Here is a 20,474-nt window from a genome sequence, read left to right as displayed (position 1 = left end):
TCCTGTCCTCATAATTTTTCACTATATTTTAAATCCTTGTACTGTTGCTTGGTCTTACTCTAGTTCTTATTTTTTAATTAAACTGTTGTTTTAACCATTTACTTTTGTAATGTATTTATGTTTTAAATTGTTGAGAACCTTCAGCTATTGGACAATATAAATAAATGCATAAATACATTTCAGGAGTATGCTTGTGGCATATGTAGGAAAGGGGTTTATTTGGTTTTTCTTGTGCACTTCTTCTAGTTCAGGGATCCCCAAACTTTTTGGACTTGTAGGCACATTTGTAAATTTGAGAAACTGTTTTGGGCACCACCACATCATATTTACATTAGTGGATTCTTGCTTTGTCTACCTGTGACATGTATGTATTTTAGGCTGTACCTTGTTCAGCAAAATTTTGGGGGCTGTGAGGTTGCTTTAATAAGAGATTGCCTAATTCAGCTAATTGCTGGTAGGGCACTACAGCTAATACTTTACATGTTTCAGCAATGTCCAGTAGTTGCTTTCTGGCAGGAGGTTATCACACAGATAATTTATATTGGAAAACACTTTAATTGTCACCAGCATACATGTTCTTTTAAACTGTTTAACTGCTTCATAGAATATTACAAATGGAATTGGTTTTCCACATATGTTTGACAAATTGTGATATTGCAAAATTGGAAGGATAAACATTTACCTTATATAATAAATCCAGTGAATTTAAGACCTTACAGCACTTTTGATATATGAACAGGTGCATATGGACATCAATGAGTGCCTATTTAGTCTACTTTGGATGAAGACTATGTAATTGCTAGAAAGATGCATGCATTTCATACAAATCCATATGCAAAAATATTAGAAAGAGGGGACATCTTGAGTGCCTGGAGGTACCACACTGTGGGTACCCCTTCATGAGGTGCCCACAGGTGCTATGGTACTCATACTGGGGACAACAGCTTTAGTTGTTCTTTAGGATGGTTTTTCACACAGGTTCTTTATTAGGACCAGTGCTTTTCAACCTATTCATAAATGATCTGGAATTAGGAGTATGTAGTGAACTTGCTGGTGACACTAACATTTTTAGGGTGGTTAAAACCAAAAGGGGTTGTGAGGAGCTCCAAAGGGATCTCTCCAAGCTGTGGAGAATGGGCATCAAAATGGTAAATGCAGTTCAGTATAAGCAAATGTAAAATAATGCATGTTAAGACAAAACAATCCTGCTTAAAAGTATATGCTGATGGAATCCAAAGTAGCAGTGACTGAGCATGAAAAGGATCTTGTGGTAGTAGTGGATGTAAATGTCAGCCCACAGCTGCTTTGAAGATGTCAAACTCCATGTTAGGCATATTTAGGAATGAAATAGAAAATTTTACTTCCTTTATACAAATCTTTAGTGCAACTACATTTGGAATATTATGTTCAGTTCTAGTCATTTTACCTGAAAAAGAACATTACTGGGTTGGAAAAGGTAAAGGGAAGGGCAACAAAAATCACCAAAGGGTTGGAGCAGCTCCCCTATGAGGAGCAGCTACAACAGCTGGGACTGTTCCACTTTTAAAAAAAGTGAATAAGGGGAGACATGATATAAGTCCTTAAAATAATGCATGGTGTGTTTTCTCTCTCTCCCATAGCATTTGAACTTGGTGTCGCCCCATGAAGCTGATAGGTGGGAAGGTTAGGACAAATAAAAGGAAGTACTTCTTGCAACAGCTATGGGAAGTGGTAATGGCCACCAATCTGGCTTGCTTTAAAAAGAGATTGAGCAGATTTATGAGGGAGGAGGTTATCAGTGCATGCTAGCCTTGGGTAATGTTCTGCCTCCTTTACCAGGGGTGGCATCCCTGCATACACCAGTTGCTGAGCAGCTGGGCAGGAGGAGGTGTGGCACCCATCTTGCTTGAGGGATCCTGTGAGCGGCTGCTTTGTCACTATGTATACAGGGTGGTGGACTAGATGGACCTTTGGTCTGATCCAGCATGGCTTTCGTTATGTTCTTATGCTGTTAAAACTTAAAAAATAAAATCCAAAAACAAATTTAAAATGTAGGCAAAATGGTAAGTTAATCTATTAACTTAATATAATCCATTTAAACAAAAATGGAAAAAGTTAGCGGAGTAATAAGCAGTACTAGGTGCACTCAGCCTTCACCACCCTCAACAACAATACATCCACTCGTATAAATGAAATGCCACAGGAAGCACTCAGCCTATTCAACAGCATACACTGTAACCTATTCTACAAAGTATAGGAAAATGCAGTCGTCCTTGTATGTTACAGTAGGAGAGAGATGACTGGGAAGCTCTAGGATCTCTTCGTCTGGAAGCATCTTGGTTTACAGTATCTTGTTAATGGTAGAAAGGAGGGTTAGAAATTGCAGAGGGAGCTGAGGAAACAGGAAGCTTATAACTTAAACCCATCTATTCATCTTGTGCAAGTAAGGTGGTGTGTCAGAAAACATGGAGACTGACAGTTTAATTTACATCTCTCTCTTCATGGTAGATGCTGATTGTCCCTTGAAGGATGCAGCCAGCAGGAAAATTGCCAGAATCACAGTGAAAGTAAGAAGAGACAGTGATTGGTGCAAGAGTGGTTAATACAGTCAAAGCTGCTATACAGAGCCTCCATCTCTCTCACGGGTCTTCCGGTCCCTTTGAGACCAGGGCTGGAGTGCCTCTACTTGGTGTTGGGCGAACGAGACAGATTGGGGATTCTATTGGTGTACCGTGCACCTTTCTGCCCAGCAGTCTCCCTATCTGAGCTGACAGAGACCGTCTCGGACCTGGTGTTGAGGACCCCCAGGATGTTGGTCCTGGGGGACTTCAATCTCCATGCCGAGTCTGGACTGACCGGGGCGGCTCAGGACTTCATGGCCTCTGTGACGGCCATGGGCCTGTCTCAACACGTCATCGGCCCGACCCATGAACGTGGACACACTCTGGACCTGGTATTCACGACGGGGCAGGAAGAGGATGACCTGAGGGTGAGGAACTTATGTTTGACTCCCCTGTCATGGTCAGATCACCTCCTGGTGAGGTTTGTGCTCGAGAGCGGCCTCTCCCTCTATAAGAGTGCGGACCCGATTGTATGGGCCCGCCCCCGGAGCCGGATGGATCCGGATGGATTCCTGAAGGCCCTGGGGGAGTTTCCGGCTGACAAGACTGGTGCTCCTGTCGAGGCTCTGGTCGAACTGTGGAACGGAGAGATGACCAGGGCTGTGGACACGATTGCTCCCAAGCGTCCTCTCCCACTGGGCAGAGTCCGCTCTTCCCCTTGGTATACACCTGAATTGCGGGCGATGAAGCGAGTTGGGAGACGGCTAGAGCGTAGGTGGAGGAAATCACAGAATGAATCTGACCGAACACACTTGAGAGCCCACTATCGGGCCTATGCTGTGGCGGTGAAGGCGGCGAAAAAGAAGTTTTTTTCCGCTTCCATTGCCTCCTCACAATGCCGTCCGGCGGAGCTTTTTCGAGTGGTGCAAGGCCTGGTTCACCCGGGTCCTAAGGAAGATCCGATGCCACCCTCAAAGGCCCGCTGTGACGACTTTGCCAGGCATTTCAGGGAGAAAATCGCTCAGATTCGTCACGAGCTGGACTCCACTAATGAATCGGAGGTCTCTGAGGAGTCACCAATGCTACCGTCTGGTCCAAAATTATTGGAGGAATTTCAATTATTGCGGCCCGATGATGTGGACAAGGTGCTTGGACGAGTACGTCCCACCACTTGCCTATTGGATCCTTGCCCGTCTTGGTTAATAAATAACTCCAAGCACGGGATTGGGACCTGGATCTTGGAAGTGGTTAACGCTTCTCTGAGGGAGGGTCGAGTGCCTGCCCCTTTAAAGGAGGCGGTAATACGACCGGTCCCGAAGAAAGCGTCACTGGATCCAGAGATGGCCACTAACTATAGACCTGTGGCCAACATCCCGTTTCTGGGCAAGGTGTTGGAGCGAGTGGTGGCGGGACAACTCCAAGCACTCTTGGATGAAACTGATTATCTGGATCCTTTTCAGTCCGGCTTCAGACCCGGGTACAGTACTGAATCTGCCTTGGTCGCCCTGTACGATGACCTGTGCAGGGAGAAGGACAGGGGGAGTACATCCCTGTTGGTTCTTCTGGACCTCTCAGCGGCTTTCGATACCATCGACCATGGTATCCTTCTGGATAGACTTGCGGGATTGGGGGTTGGAGGCACTGCTCTGCAGTGGTTCCGCTCCTATCTCAACGGTCGATTCCAGAAGGTAGTGCTGGGGGACCATGTCTCTACGTCATGGCAGCTATGCCATGGAGTACCACAGGGCTCCATTCTATCCCCTCTGCTATTTAACATCTATATGAAACCGCTGGGAGAGGTCATCAGGAGGTGTGGGCTGCGGAATCATCAATACGCTGATGATACCCAGCTTTACCTCTCGTTCTCCACTAATCCAGGTGAGGCAGTGGCTGTGCTGAACCGGTGCTTGGCCGAGGTAAGGGAATGGATGAGGGCAAATAAACTGAAACTCAACCCAGACAAGACGGAGGTCCTGTTGGTTGGCGGATCGGGTTTCGGAGAGGGTGGATTTGACCTGGTCCTGAATGGTGCAACACTCCCTCTTAGGGATAAGGTCCGCAGCTTAGGAGTACTCCTCGACCCGGAGCTTTCTTTGGAAGCTCAGGTGACAGCGGTGGCGAGGAACGCCTTCCTTCAGCTTCGGCTGATTAATCAGCTGCGCCCCTACCTGGAGTATGACTGCCTGGCGACGGTGACACACGCGCTGGTGACTTCCCGCCTAGACTTCTGTAACGCGCTTTACGTGGGGCTTCCCCTGAAGACAGTCCAAACACTTCAATTGGTGCAAAATAGAGCTGCCAGGTTGCTGATGGGGCGTTATGCTCACATGACTCCAGTCCTCCGTCAGCTTCACTGGCTTCCCATTGAAGCCTGGGCCCAATTCAAGGTGTTGATTATGACCTATAAAGCCCTAAACGGCTTGGGTCCTGGCTACCTGAACGAGCGCTTACGTCCGTATATGCCCGACCGCCCTTTGAGATCTGCGGGAGAGTCCCTTCTCCGGGAACCCTCCATGAAAGAAATTAGGAGAGTAAGTACTCGGAGGAGGGCTTTCTCTGCGGTGGCGCCCAACCTATGGAATTCACTCCCCAAAGAGGTCCGCCTGGCACCGTCGTTACTGGTTTTTCGGCGCCAGGTAAAGACCTTTTTATTTAAACATCATTTCAATTGTTAAAACATATGATCTGGCCAGGGCAACTTCTTCTTCCTTCTCTTTCTCCTCCTATATTTTTATTTACTTAATTTATACTGATAATTTTAATCTTATATTTGTAAATCAATGTATTTTTTGTATTTTTGTATTTAATGGTAATTTATTATGTGCTATTGTATTTCAATGTATTTTATCGTGTTGTAAGCCGCCCCGAGGTTTCGGCAAGGGGCGGCATAGAAATGTAATAATAATAATAATAATAATAATAATAATAATAATAATAATAATTGTATTGCCTGATGTTTGAAGTGGCAGAATATCTAGCAAGGAAGTAGTACAGATGAGCATGCACTTGAGGAATAAAACAGGATTCAAGAATCTTTTTCTTTGATGGATCAGTAGCCCATGGGAAAAGTAAATTGGGCCAAATGTGACGGTGGATGGAGCCACCCCAGCTCTTTCTGTCAGTGGTGTGTCGCTGCCACCACCTCCAAGCAAGTCTTAATATGAAATCCACTTGTGAGCCGTATGTTCCCCACCACTGGAATTTTTTTAGGCAATGTAGTGGTGTATTGGTATGCATTAACAAAAGGGATAGCATCAAAGTTGTGTAAAAGAATGGTATAGGAATAGAAGTATAATATGTATGCTATCTAGTTGCTCATTTTTAGGAAAAGTGATAAATTGGTGAAGATGCAGGAAGTACAGCAAATGCTATAAAACAGTTCATAACCCAGCTGAGAAAGTTAAAGGAACTCATGTGCATTTAGTCTTTTCAGGAGGACAGCTTGGTCATGATATCAGCTTGTTTAATACCTTAGAACTTTTAGAGCATCTAAGTTGTCCATAAATAGATACATTTTACTATTATTGTAGTAAAGCAAGAAGGATCTATGTACATAAACTGCTTCCTTAAACATACAGGGTCGAAACCATTATATCATCTTGCCTAAAATTGTCAGCACTGACTGGCAGCAGTTCTTCAGGGATTCAAGCAGGAGATTTTCCAGTCTTCCCTAGAGATTTTGACAATTTAAACCTTGAATCTTCTGCATGCAAAGCAGTTGCTTTACCCACTGTGAACCATGGTCCTAACCATATTTAGAGATCTATCATTAGGCCTCCATTTCTGAGGGGCAATGTAAAAAGGTCTAGTTTCATGTTTCAGTTTTTTCTGCTTATTATGATTCTTTCATTGGAAAGTACATTAAATTTTGATCTTGACCTTAAACTCTCCCTCAAACTCACTATCAGGTGTGCATGCATGTGTACACCGCCCCCAGACCAGTTTGCATGATTAGACAGGTCTCTATAGCTTATTAAACTATGATGAGCTATCGCACATGGTGATGCATGCAGATGGCTATTTTGAACATTCTGATCATGGTTTGTTGTGTTGTGTGAGGGGTTGTATGGAGTTCAGTAGTTATGTGAAGGTTGCCCGTCCCTTGCAGAACCCTTTCCACTGAGTTTCAGAAAACATGACAAGCCACAGCTTGAATATTCAAACATTGCATGGTTCATGCCAGTGTGAGCCATGGTGGGCAGCAGTGACTATGTAAAATAGGATGCTGGGTATTAAAAACCAAGTACCATTTTATTGGTGAACCATAGGTACAAACTTACCCTTTTTAAAAGGCTAAGCTAGACAAGCCACTAGTAGGTATAAACTGTACATGTCCAAGAACCACAAGTAAGATGATGCTTCACTTTCCTTTTAATCTGAAATGGGTTCCCATCTTTTTTCATGATTTTAGGCTAGAGAGCACTGCCTAAAAATGCTGGAAGAAGCGCTAAACAACAACCAGCAAGCAGCACCAACAAGAGATGGGTAGGATTTATAATCCAGTTTTGGGGAAGACTCCCACAAGTTTCAATAGATCCCTTTTTGCCTTGGCTCATCAATGTAAGCAATGGGTGCATATGCAAATGATACAAGGGGTCACTGCATAGCATAGAAGGCTTTGTGTTCTTTCCATCACCCACATCCAACCTTTCCTTCATGTGCTATAAAAAGTACAAGCATCTTGTTCCAAGCAATGGTCCCATGTGTTGTTGATGTACATGCCCATACACTCAAAGTGATGGTGGCAGGAAACAGGGAGAACACAGTCCTTCATGTATAGACACTGTATTATCAAGGGACTGAGGTATATACGTTATTATAACCTTGATTTTTTAATGTCACCAGTATTGGCCAAGTGTATTATCAAGATCTAAACAGCTTTGTTTATTGTCAGTTGTATAAATAAGATTTCAGCAGCAGCATCTATCATTTTAACATCCCATGTTTCCTTTTAGTATAATATTTTTGTTCTATGCTTATTTTTTGTGCCCTGGGAAAGATGCTGCCATGGGGAGTCTATAAATAGCATAAGCAAATAAATTAGCATGCTGTGCAGTATTTTGAGCTATGGAAAAACTGATTGTAACCTGCAGTTCAAAACTGAAAGCAAATTGTCTAGTTCAAAGTGCATGTCACACTTAAAAGTTAAAAAACAGAATTAGTGTGCTTTTAGGCGTCACACTATTGACACTGTAGTACTTACATTAGATACAAAATGTGTATTTGTGCAGTTTTTCCTGCATTATGGTGTACATTTTTTACAAGAATGATTCACATTATATATTTAAAAAAGAATTCCCAATGGTTAACCTTTGGAACCTTTGATCCAAAGGTTGCAATTCTCTTTTGTTCCCACCAGAGAATAGCAATATGCTGCACAATTGATCTTATACAGAACTAGAGAGAAGTTGTATGGAAGTACCTGCTCAATCAACTAGAGAGATTCTAAAGAAGGACATGTTCTTGGGCCTTTACCTTCTGGCCTGCCATTCAGTCACAGAAAAATGCCATAGCTAGCCCATCCAATATTTGTGCATTACAATTTAATTTTGGCTGCTGCTGAAGCACAGATTCCACAGTTAATTTTTACAGGAAAGTGTTGAGTACTTCCTCTGTCATTTAAGCAAAATATCTAACCTTAGTTTATCAAACTGTGGGTGTATTTCAGCTCAGATGCCCATTCATGTGCTGTGGAAATGGAATATGAGGCTTTCCAGACCAGTAAGATGGCGAACCTGTACAAGGCTACTGTTCTAAAAAAGGTAAGAGAATGTTGGTGGTTCTAGGGACAAAGTAGGCATTGGTTCTTCTTCCATATGGCTACTCGACTGCTTAAAGTATATGACTTTGCAAAGGAAATTGATAACACATTTTCTGTTTGTATCTAATGGAGAAACACAGCTTATTCCATCCTGTGTACTTGTCATCTTTGTTAGAAAAGTCTGTCTGCATATTTCCTTAATTTCTGTAGGCTAGAACTCAAGTAAGAAACAAACATATACTCTGAGGACAAATTCAGCACTTCTTAGTCAAGGTATCCATGTAATGATATTTCTTTTCTAAAGTGCAATGCAGTAAATATTTAAAAGATTCTGCAGTCTCTGTGCAATCCCATGTTGTAAGGTGAGAAATATAAGTGGCTTAGTTGGTATTTTTACAAAGTAGTATAGTTGAGATGCTGAAAGGATCAGTATCAAGAGGGTCAAAGCCTCTAAGTATTGTTGGGGCCTTCCAAGTGAATAAATCCAGACTGGTAGAAAGGCAAATGCATTGTTATTTCTGCATTCATTTGGCAGTTCTTCTCTCAGATGTGTGTCTTTCTCTTTACATGAATGTACAGGTACCTCAAGCAGGGATACCTTGTACTTCTGACCTTCAGAGAGTCAGTTGTTGAGCAAGTTCTTATTTGGAGAGTGTAAAGAAACATCAGCAGCCAAACTTGGAAATTATTGTACATTCAGTTGCAAGCCCTTCTCTGTAATGTTAGTTAGTTAGTTAGTTAGTTTACAACATTTATATGCCGTCCTTTACAACAACGTCTCAGGATGGCTTACCACATTAAAATCGAATAACAATCAAAACAATCCATAAACAATGACAATAAATAGGAATGATAGATAATTAATAAAAATACAAACAGATAAAGTTAGATAGAAAGTTCCAACCTCTTTTCATTGCCAATTGCTCTGAAAGCCCTCTAACTTCTACCCTAACCTGCCTTAAGGATGGATGCTTTTTTGGTGCCCATCCATTACACATTAGGTGAGAGGTGATCAGACAAAAAGCCACTGAGGTGGTACATGACAAGTGTAGTTGCTGTTTTATGGATTGTATAATGTTCCTTTTTTATGTCATTAATTCTTTTATTATTATTTGCAAGCTGCTTTGAAAATACATTTAAAAGTAAGGTACAAGTTTTTTTAATGCATATTTGGAGAACATTCTCATCAATGCACTTTGACAGACTAGGGTTGGAGAGAATCCCTTTTTAATGCTGAGAGTGGGGAGTGAAGAAACCAGATATGTAAATAAAATACTTCAGTAAGTGACTGAAGTAAATAAAATGACAACAGCCTGAAGTTAATCCAAGCAAGATTGTTATAAACATGCCCTGATAATTAGGAATGATGATAATTCTTTATTGATTAATTTGGAAAATAAGTATAATTTTTCTGAACATTTCTTTACATGGGGCTGCTATGTGTGCTGCTTTTGTTGTTGCAAAAATGTTGTGTGAAGACAGAAAGGCATCAGGTAATCCCTTTTTTCTGCATAAAGGTAGCAGAAATTAATAAAGCTTCCAAAGATGGGGAACTCTATTCTACCTTTTCCTCAAGAGTTGAGGGCAGTTCCAAGACGAAAGCTGAATCATCTGATGATTTCTTCCAAGCATACAAAATGAACACAGTAAGTACAGGCAAATTCAGTTTGAAGCTTAGGTAGTGATTATAATGAAGAACTTGCAACATCAGGCATTGCCTTGATACCTATGTGAATTCTTTCCTGTAATTTATTCTTACTCTCACTAGTCCCTCTTTTTCTTTTCCTCCTTTGCTTTTATCTCTTAATGCTTTCCACATAGGAAAAACCTGACATGTAAAGTAGTCCTTGGTTTAAATCACACCTATGTTTTGGATGGACTATGCTTTAGTTTTGGGTTTCCAAGGGGTAAATTGGGTAGGCAAAACTGGAACCTTCATCATCTAGCTATTTCTGATCCTTTTTAATGTAGTTCAAGCCCAAAAGAGTGGGCATTGGATTTCCGAAGACATCTGGGATTTTCCAATCTGCTTCAGAGGTTCTGGCTGCCAAGGAGGAAAATGGAATTAATTCTATGAAGATGATTAGCTCAAACTGGAAGAAAGAACACAGCTGTGACTCTGAGCCTGTGGACACAGATAACATACTTGAGAATAAAGTGAAAGTTACCAAAGAAATCTGTAAAAATGCTGATGAAAACTCTGAGAAGGGACAGCACAGCACTTCTGATTCTATAGCCTCTTCGGGAGTTTGTCCCACCATGAAGGGCAAAGCTACTAAGAGGCAGCTGCTGTTGGCAGAAGCAGCTAAAAAAGAATCTCAGAATATTGTCAAATTCTTCTCCATTTCTAAAGCAGGGTCTAAGACCTTAGCTTCAGAGTGTGACATTGCAGAAGAGGAAAACAGCTCTCTTAGTGAAATACCTCAGTCTCTTTGTGAGGAGAAAACAAGTTCCTGGGAAACTGATATTGCCACCAAAGAAGCAAGAGCTGGCTTATCCCAGATAGAAGAACAGGAATCTGAGGAAACAGAAGGTGATTTCAATTTGAGAAGTCATAGCTCAGGAATAGAGTGCTTAGGATCAAGCACTGACAAAACAAGGTAAGGTATTTTTCCTTAGCATCCTTTTGGTAAGAAGTTGGAAGGGAGTATTCATAAGCAGCTCAACTACAACTACTCTCTTATTTCATCTTCCAGTGGCTCACAAGCACATAGCAGTCATACTGGATCGAACCAGAGGCCTATCATGGTCCAGCATACCCTCCGTACAATGGCTCATTATATATCTATGGCCCACAGTCAGGACATGAGGGAAAGAACCGCCCTTCTGTTTGTGTTTCCCCACAACTGATGTTCGGACACAATGATGTGGAGGTGCAAATTTCCACTGAACATTTGTCTGAAACAGGAAATTTTCCAAAATCCTTTTCAGTATTTAATTTTTCCAAGTAAACAATTCCGTTTCTAATGATCCACATCATAGAATGTGCCTGTGCCCCCCGTGCCCCCTCAGTATCCACTTACTGGATCTACACTGTGCTTTCCAACACAACCTCAAACTCCCTTTCTTGGTCATTTATTGTTAGCTGAGACCCTCATCAGTGTATATGTGGAACTAGGAGTTTTGGCCCCATGTGCCATTGCTTCATGCTTGCTTACACTGAATGACATTTTCCGTTTTAATGTTCACTACTTGGGTTGAGAGAGAGCTTTTGGAACCCTTCACCATTCCTTTTAGGGGTTCCAGTTGCAGCTTTGATTATTCCCCCTTTCTTCCTGCACCACAGCCTACATCCTTTCAATGGGTTCCCTAACCCTTTGGGTGAAGGCCAGAAGTGCTGCTGTTTAGAGAAGGGAGCAGGAAATTGTGCTCCCCAGCCTGCTTTCACGTGGTTAAATGTGGATAAAATCCAGTGTATTTAAACCATCCTTGCACAAACATCTGATTATTTCTCTCAGCAGCAGTGATAAAATTTTGCTTGAAGATGAAATGGTGAACAGTTGTGAAAACCATAATGGAAAGAGACCAAGGTCAGCTGAGGTAAGGAATTGTTTTTAATACAATTCTCATTACTGTATTCCTTTACTCTCACATATACCTGGGGCATAGGCACAACACATTTTACTGGAGCTTACTGCAAGAGAGCTGATTCTCAGCCACTAGAATAGGAGAAGAAGGTATAATATGGGTGTAGGACTGATATTAGTGGAATAGCAAATTCAATGAGAGTACATGGAGTTAGTTTGTTGTTGGAGGAAAACCATTACTTGCTTTTAAAGCTCTGGGTTGTTTCTCTCACAAACAAGCCAGAGCTCAGGATTTGCTTGTCATGAAGTGCAACCCCAGGAATAGGATACACCTGGGTTGTTCATGAAAGCAGGGACAACACTGAGTTAGTAGTCAAGCGGTAACACTTTCATTTGTTTCTGCCCCTACTCCCTAACTATCTACAGTTTAAATAACCTGCCCCGGGTTATTATAGGTAGATGAAGTCACTCGATCCTTGAGGCAATTTCCAATAAATCATAAACACAAAGAAGAAGCAATTGAAAACAAATCTAAAACTGATAAAAATAACAAAAGGGAGCTTTCCAAAATCAAAAAGCACCCTGAATCAGAAAAAGCTAAATGGAACAATATAGCTTTTACTCCCCATCTAAAGTCCAGTAACAAGCAAAGTTTCCATTCTGTATGTACCCACACTTAGTGTCTGGTTGGTATACATAGATCAGACTCTAGGAAAGGAGGATCAATCCGCCTATGTAAATAGCAGAAAGGCACTGCTGGGACGTGATGCTATATTGCAGGGGTGGCCAAACGGAGGCTCAGGAGCTGCATGCAGTTCTTTGAGTTTATTTTGTGGTTCATGGTCCATAGGCGTCCGCTTGCCACATACTGGCCACAGCCTGCAGGTGACTCTCAAAGATCTGACATTTATTATATGTGGCTCTTCCACTGAGCAAGTCTGGTCATCCCTAATCTATTGCATTAGAAGATGTGTAGGCTAGTGTGGCGTAGTGGCTAAGAGCACTGGGCTGGGACTCAGGTGATCTGGGTTCTAGTCCATGCGCAGTCATGGAGCCAACTGGCTGACTTTGGGCCAGCCTCAGACACTCAACCCAGCCCAGCTCAGCTCACAGATTGAGAGCAAGAGGAGGAAGAGAATGATGTAAGCCACTTTGAGTTCTTTAAAAAAGAAAAAAAGGATATAAACCAAGTAGGTAAAGTGAGTGAATGAGCCCTTGATAATACAGCGGTTTTTCTTTGGTCCAGTGACTGTGTTTGAATAGCAGAGGGATCTATCTTGCCACCAGATTTTGTGGTAATGGTTCCTTCCTAGGGCTGTGTCACTGTTGGTCCATTACTGTAAGCTTCAGATTGGAGGAGATGCTTGCCTGTGGATAAGGATAAGCCTTTTACACAAGGCTCGTGAGAAGGAAGAGTAATTTTACAAGATACAATATAGATTTTTTTTATGCTATACTCAGTTTTAGTTGAGAACTGCAGGTGACAACAAGCGGCATTCTGTTTCTTCTGTTGGAAATGCCATGTAGTATTGATCTGTTTCTTCACCTCATCAGGTGAGTGTAGTTTTAAGAATGCCTGCTCTGTGTTCTGCTGAGTTTTGTCTCTGTCAAAAAGGGCTACAGTAAATGAAGTTAGATGGTCAGACTGCAGAGAAAGTGGCTCTTGTGGTGTACTCTGGACAGTAAGAAAAATCATGAAGGTCCATATAACAGTAAACTGACATTCAGTATAAGGTGTTTATGACACTACCCACTGTTGCACTTGGGTGTCCAGAACATAAAGCCACGATGTGGAGCAATCCAGCCTCACAAATAATCAATTTGTGTGTACAAGGATGATTTAAATCCAGTATGTTAATAGTTTCAAGGGAAAAATAATAAAATGGGTTTATCATGTGACTCATAGGTGTCACTTCAATTGGTGGCTCATGTAAATGTCAGATCACATGATTTCAGTAATTGCAAATTCTGTAGCGGTTTCTCTAACTGAGGTGCCTTAGCCATTGCTGGAACTTGGTGAGATGCTAGTAATTATTGACATTCTAATGGAAAACATTCTGAGCTCTTCCCTTGCCCAGAGGATGATGATGTTAATGTATCTGACTAGAGAAGAGACATTTGGTCAGGTTCGGAGTAGACACTACAAGTCTACCTGTGAACCTTTTTACATGTCACTCTCCATATAGTTTCAGCCAAAAGCTGTTGTGTAGTGTAATATAGCATAGTGGCCTCTTAAACAACTTACAGTAATTTATGTCCCACTCTCATTATCATAATGCCTTGTCCTAGAGAAAGGGCTCAGAATGTTTTCTTGTTTTAAAGGAGGTAACAGTGAGGTACTCCCAAAATAAATTAAAGAGCATTAAAATGCCATTTTTGTGTGCGGTAATGAGATAAATGTTCCAGAAACCGTCCTTTAATAAGTAGACAAAAAGTATGCATAGCTATGTGAACAGTGATTGTTCCAGTAGGCTCACTATAAGGCAGTTATTAAGAATGTGCCACTTTCTAGCCCCATTTTTTAGTTAATTGGCACATACTGTTTGTCGCTGTGATTAGTGGTATGTGGCTGTTGTGCATGCACATGTGTCCAGCATACATAGAAAACTTCTTGTATTGAATAATAGCCAATTGTTGGTTGGGGGCTAGTGAGGCATCCTTCTAGTGTCCTTCCTTTGAAGGCTTACAGTGTTTGGAGGTGATTTTATTTAATTTCTTTATATTAGGGAGACACAAACAAATACAAACTGAGAATCTTTGGTGCACAAAATAATCAATGGTCTTAGACTACAGACCAAACTGGTACAGAATAAGTATTTCTGTTCTTCAGGAAGGCTGTTTAAGCTTGGCCACATGGCATTTATTTCATGAGCCTGTTGCTCTCTCTTTAAGGACTTGGGGAGCCCTGTTGAAAAGAGACTGCGGATGATGGATAAGTATCCCATCTCATTGCAATCAGATGGGAAAGCTGGTGGACTTGCTAAAAAGAAAGTCACTTTTGATCCAAACTTATCACAGGTTGATAAAGAAGGAACCACCAAAACCATTCAGCCAAAGACATTATCACTTAAGGAAACAGCAGATATTGTTGTAAAATACTTGACCCCTTACTACAAAAATGGCAAATTTGCTTCCAAGGTGGGTTATTACATTTTTGTCATTTGAAAGGGAGGCTTGAAATAAATTATCCATTAGGTTTCAAGGACAGCATGGAAAGACCATTTCCACAGTATTAGCCAGAGATTTATGCATGAAAATCAGCGTCACACATGGGGGTGGCGGGGGCATCAGCTAGGCCGCATTGCCATGGTGCGAAGCTGATTCTCCCGCTCTTGCTTGAGCAGGCACGGGCAAGGGGAGTCTGGGCTAGCCTGGGACATGCCAAACATGAAACATTATTGTCTGGTCTAGTGTCTTCCTTTCCCCCTCATATTTGACTGGCTTTCCTTCCAGCAAGAGCAAAGCATAAGGAGAAGCCATCCTCCCCACTCCTGTGGGGAAGAGAGATGATGACAAAGATGCTCCCTTCTTGGTAGGTCCCTACCTAGCCCAGGCCCCCCTTCCTTCCTTCTGTTGGAGGGAAAGCCATTCTTGTTCCACAACCTGATGCCTGCCAGAATGCCTTTTTCCCAAGCAGGATGTGAGAAGGCTGGACTTGCTCTCTTTGCTGGAGAGAGAGTCTTTTAGCAAGAGCAGGGAAGGAAGAACCTGGGCTAGGCAAGGATGTTCCATTCTCAGTACATCCCAGTTTAGCCCACGTTCTTCCTTGACTGCTCCTGTAGGAGGTCCCCGTTGTCTGAGAATCAGTCACTACCCCCCTCCCCTGCACCCCCCCCCAAGATGTCTCTTTTGGAGCAAGAGCTTCAACTCACAGTGAGAGAGAGGATCCTTGTCCCTCCCCACAATGTCTCCTGGGATCCTGCCTGGAGGACTGAGAGGGATGAGGTGGTGGGAAGAAAGAATGCAACCATGATAAGTCTGTTCTTTAGTTGGGCTCACCCTGCCTACATGGAACTTCGGGTCAGCCCATGTTGTAAGCCTCCCAGAGAGCCTATGGCTAGTCGGGCAGTATATGCATTGAATAAAATAAATAAGTAAACCCATCAAGGTAATCTACTACTGTGTATTGTGCAAACATGAATTGTGCAAATCCACCCAAGTGTCTTGGATCCCTTTTAGAGTGGGAGTGGACCATAAAATACACTGTCCTACTTTATAAGCTGCCCTTCAGGTAGTTTAATTTAGATCAGTGTGTATTTTATCCTTTGAATCTTGTTCAGGATTCTAATGCATATAACCAGCCTTTGCTCCTCTGTCACTTTCAGTCTTGGAGGAAAAGATAGGGAAGCATTGCTGGATATTTGGGTTCTGTTTGGTCTATATTGGAACTCATTTATAGGCACTGATGCAAAATGATGACGTTACTGCAGCCAGCCTAATCTGTTGCCTTTTTAGCAAGCAGTTGTCTTGCTGTTGGATCATGAAGTCACTATTCTGGTAGTAGCAGAAAGCTGCAGGATATTCCATAAATGCCTTCTTGGTTTGCAAGAGTCCGATGGGCAATGCCAGAATAACAGCAAGAGAACAACATACTTATTCTTTGTTCATGTTCATTTCAAATTTACCTCATGTGATCTTTTTACATCTAGCCCTTAACATAGTACAGATAGCATTGTGGCAGCCCTAAAGTGAGCGTATTTGGGTACATATAGTTTAGGGACTGAATTATAACATGCTAATTCTACCCTTTTTGCTTTAACTGGCAGGACCTTTTTAAAGGGTTTGCCCGGCACCTCTCACACTTGTTGGCTGCAGACAAGACTCCTCTCCGGAAGACAGGTGAGGTGTGCAGAAGAGCGTCCTTTGCTACTTGGTATGAGATATGTCTAACATACAATCTGTTGACTGGTACAGGGCCCTAGTTCTTCGCTCTTAGGGCAGGGGCCAAAGGTCTCTAGTACTTGTGGATCCCAAATAGTAGCATAATTAAGATGACAGAGATTGTAGATATATAAGTTCCCTAACTGGTATCCCTGACAACTAAGTTGAAATATTCTTGACAATTCTTATAAAGTCGACAGGCTTCATACAAAAGAAGGATCTAAATCTTGGAGATCAGAAACATCCATCCTCCTTAAAGATAATCTAAGAGCCAAACCATGGAAGATGTGGTATGGGAAATCTGTGATTTGGGTTTCCTGACATTTCTGTTTCACTTAAAAGCATCCATAGGGAAAGGGGCTCCAGCATTGACCCGAGTGGTGCCGTGAGCAAGAAGGATTTTTCCACAACTGCAACTCTGGGATGGTGTTGTGAAGTATATAACTTGGGGAAAATGGCATGAGGGAAAGGATTAGTCCCTCCTTTCCCCAAACAACACTACTTCAGTCAAAATAGGCTCCTCTATGACTACTTTTTAACGAAAGCTAGAAGCATTGGGAAAACTAAACACCATTTTTTAAAATAGATGAGCATGTAAGAACATAATATCAAAACACTATTGAAAATATATGTGGCATCTTTAAGAAGCGGAAATTGGACAGGGTATTTAGAGTTTTCTCCAGCAACTAGTTTCTTTATCTTTTCATACCATGATTCTTATTCCTCAGTTGTATGCTTGTGGTAGTACAGTATTGCCACAGTGCTTCAGTACTGCCATGTTCTCTTCTTCAACATTCCCATTTTGCAAACAGAATTTGCTACAGAAAGGTATTCACAGTTTGGAGCATTTATACAAATATTCATAATCAACATTTATAACAGGTTATTTGTATGTGTGTACATAGCGGGAAGGGGGTTAGTGCAGATTCTTCTCATTGCAGACCTCTTGGTAGTACTGGGACCATGTTAGTGGATACTATTAGCTGTAGTGATAAACAGAGCTATATAAGATTTCATTGTTTATTGTTATTTCTGTTTGCAGTAAAAGAAGATGCACATAGACTTATCAAAGTATTTTTCAAAACTCGAGGCAAGTGTGAAAATGAGACAGACTGGCAGGAACTAACCAGCTTGGAAACATGACACATACAGTGCAGTGGTTCTCTTTGCTTCTTATGGCTGTTGGACCCAAGTCTCTAGAGATTTGATTGTAGCTATGCTTCCTGTGGAGTACTGGGGGTGGGGTGGGGGGTCAGGAGAGGACAGCCCTGAAAAATGCCTTTGGTGACATTTCTTGTCTTGAAACAATGCTTTCACAATCCTGGTAGGCATTCTGTGATGCCATCTTCTTTGCCTCTTTTAGCAAATACAAAGGACTAGAACTATTTGACTAGGACTCCTTCTACTACTCAAGATTCCCTCCTCCATCTTTTCAGATGGATTTATCAGCAGCAGCCTTAAATAGCAGAAATGTACCTGCTTTACTCAGGATCTCTGTGCTGTGCAGTGAGTTGTTATAGGGTACATTTACTTTGGCAATGAGAAACTGAAAATGTTTTCCCCAAATCCCTTTGTGATTTTTGTTGTTTTAAGATGTCACAGCATTTTCCTTTTATTTGGAAAGTGTCATCTTAGACTAGAATGAAAACATAATTTCCTGCACATTGCAAAGAAAATGTGAAGTGCTGGCAGACATCATCATCTTCTATGATGTTGGTAATACAGTGTAGATTATAGTATATTAACAGTTACATGAAAACCAAGGATAACCGCACCCAGGTAGCTGCTACTTTAAAACAGAAAAAAAACTTCTTCAGTAGGGGATGATTTGTCTTAAAATAGTATGAGAGAGGGTTGCTGGTGCTCTGCTGCTTAATTGCTTCAAATTCCAGTCCATCTATACTTTGGGTGTGAGATTTCCAATCTGTTTTTGCTGGCCTCCATCCTCTGCCTGTTGCTATCAGGTATTTGTTACGTGCATTTGTATGTAACATTTTAGTCATACCTTAAGAATTTATTTTTAAAGAAAAATGTAATTTCTTTCTTCTGCTTATCCATGGTGGGATGGCATGTCCTTGTTTGAAGGAAGAGGAATAATCAGGCCCTTTCATTTATAAATGCCATTATCTAACTCAGCATGTCCAACTAGGAGTTTGAACCTTTCTGTAGAAGCTCAGGAATATATATGACTAGCACCCCCTCCACTCCAAAGTTTCTGTTGTTGGTACCATTATGTATTTCCTGTTTGTACACCAGGAAGCTGTGACTAAATGTAGGTGAGATACTTAAAGAGGCAAAGACTCCGCTCTCTGATCTATTTGTGTGCACAACTGCTGTTGCAAATGGGCAGACCTAATATTACCTTTAAGGAAAATTGCCATTGCAATCTTGTTATACACTGTTATGCAATATTGTATTACATTTTTGAGGGTATGAAGTAAGTCCAAATTATTGGAGCCCTCGCATACATTATTATTGCCATATAGTTTTAATAGATGCCTGCTTCACAGGTTGTCAGGCACAGAATGCAAGAAGCTATGGCCTGGAATTCGTAGTGTCTGTTTGATTCATGCTTGTTGGTATAATCTGTTATACTAGTGCACCTTAAAAATAATGTGGGAAGCAGCCCTTTGTATTAACTGCTACAGTATTATACATGGAAGTGCTAAAGCAGCAGTCTTCCAATAGCATGGATAAACAAGCCAGAGATGAGTCTGCTATGCAAAGTCCTTGGTGTGGAGGTGAACATCTTTGCTGGTAAATCCCCCACAATGATGCTGCAGTTTACAGAAAACATCTATAGGAGTTGGTGCTGCTGAGGGCTTAGCGTGTAGATTTTAGCCTAGAGTGACTTCATAAACCTCTTGCAGGAAAAAATGAAAGTAGCTGCCAAGTAACTACATTGAGGGCAAGTGACCTGAAAATGATGTTTTTTTGCCACCTGCTCGTATCTGTTTCTCCTATCATGGAGAAATTGCATTGCATTGCCAGCTGTCAATGACACAAATTGTGAAACAACTGTACATTTGGAAAAGTTGCTTGAATAAAAATTGTTATATTTTTTTCTTAAGTAAAAGCCATATTGCTACACTGTGCCTCTAGGGTCTGAACTGATCTTAATTAGCCATTAGCTTCATGGCAAAATTGCCCACAGACTTTGGAGAACATGCTGCTTCATTTATACATAGTTGGAATTTGTAATAAGAGGTCGGATCCAGACATAGCCATACTTACAATAGACTCTTTGCAAGCAATGGGACTTAAATTAGTCATGACTAAGTTGAGCAAATTGATTTTAAAGGGTTTACATGAAGTATGACTAAGTGTGGATCCAGCCTGGGCTGCAGATACCTTGCACGCAATAGTGATGTTAATATTATTCGGTTGACATGTGCCTTAGTTTTCGCTCCAGAACAGCCACTAAATTTTCTGATAATGAGAGCTCATGGACAAAGGTTGATTAGGGAAGGGTTTTTCTAAATAGCTTCTGTTTGGGGAAAGGCTTTGTTACTAAAAAGATATATTGCAAGCTGCTAATAAAATGAATGTTGAAGTTACACAGGTTGTTGTTGTTTATACTTGAAAACAGGAATCATCTGCAAGGGCAAGGTACGTCAAGACACTGGTTCCTAGCTTGATTTTGAAAAAGTACTCTCTGAACTGATTGATCACTGAATTACTCAAAGTTTCTGCAGAATTAGGTACTCTACCACTTAAGAAAAATGGACTTATAAGTGCTTAACTGTGAATAGAATGTATACTTAA

At 41.5% G+C, this 20,474-nt stretch overlaps 1 protein-coding gene across 8 annotated transcripts in view; it reads left to right on the top strand.

Moving 5' to 3' along the window:
• Positions 1–20,266, top strand: part of RECQL5 (RecQ like helicase 5) — a 65,886-nt gene extending 45,620 nt beyond the window's left edge. For 3 of the 8 annotated variants that reach the window (XM_044453666.1, XM_044453665.1, XM_044453669.1), the window contains 9 exons: positions 2,488–2,546; positions 6,952–7,025; positions 8,209–8,302; positions 9,819–9,947; positions 10,273–10,901; positions 11,760–11,841; positions 14,721–14,966; positions 16,595–16,667; positions 17,752–20,266. In XM_044453666.1, the coding sequence (XP_044309601.1) occupies positions 2,488–2,546; positions 6,952–7,025; positions 8,209–8,302; positions 9,819–9,947; positions 10,273–10,901; positions 11,760–11,841; positions 14,721–14,966; positions 16,595–16,667; positions 17,752–17,852 (1,487 nt within the window). In that variant the 3' untranslated portion in view covers positions 17,853–20,266. Of the gene's footprint in view, positions 1–2,487; positions 2,547–6,951; positions 7,026–8,208; positions 8,303–9,818; positions 9,948–10,272; positions 10,902–11,759; positions 11,842–13,289; positions 13,383–14,720; positions 14,967–16,594; positions 16,668–17,751 lie in introns of those variants that run through there. The other 5 variants (XM_044453667.1, XR_006416952.1, XM_044453668.1 and 2 more) reach the window with 5 other exon arrangements.
• Positions 20,267–20,474: the final 208 nt, after the last annotated feature.

This window comes from Varanus komodoensis, unplaced genomic scaffold, assembly GCF_004798865.1.
Source record: "Varanus komodoensis strain SLA01 unplaced genomic scaffold, ASM479886v1 scaffold7_1, whole genome shotgun sequence".
NCBI classification, from domain to species: domain Eukaryota; kingdom Metazoa; phylum Chordata; class Lepidosauria; order Squamata; family Varanidae; genus Varanus; species Varanus komodoensis.
This window is presented reverse-complemented; position numbering and strand designations above follow the sequence as displayed.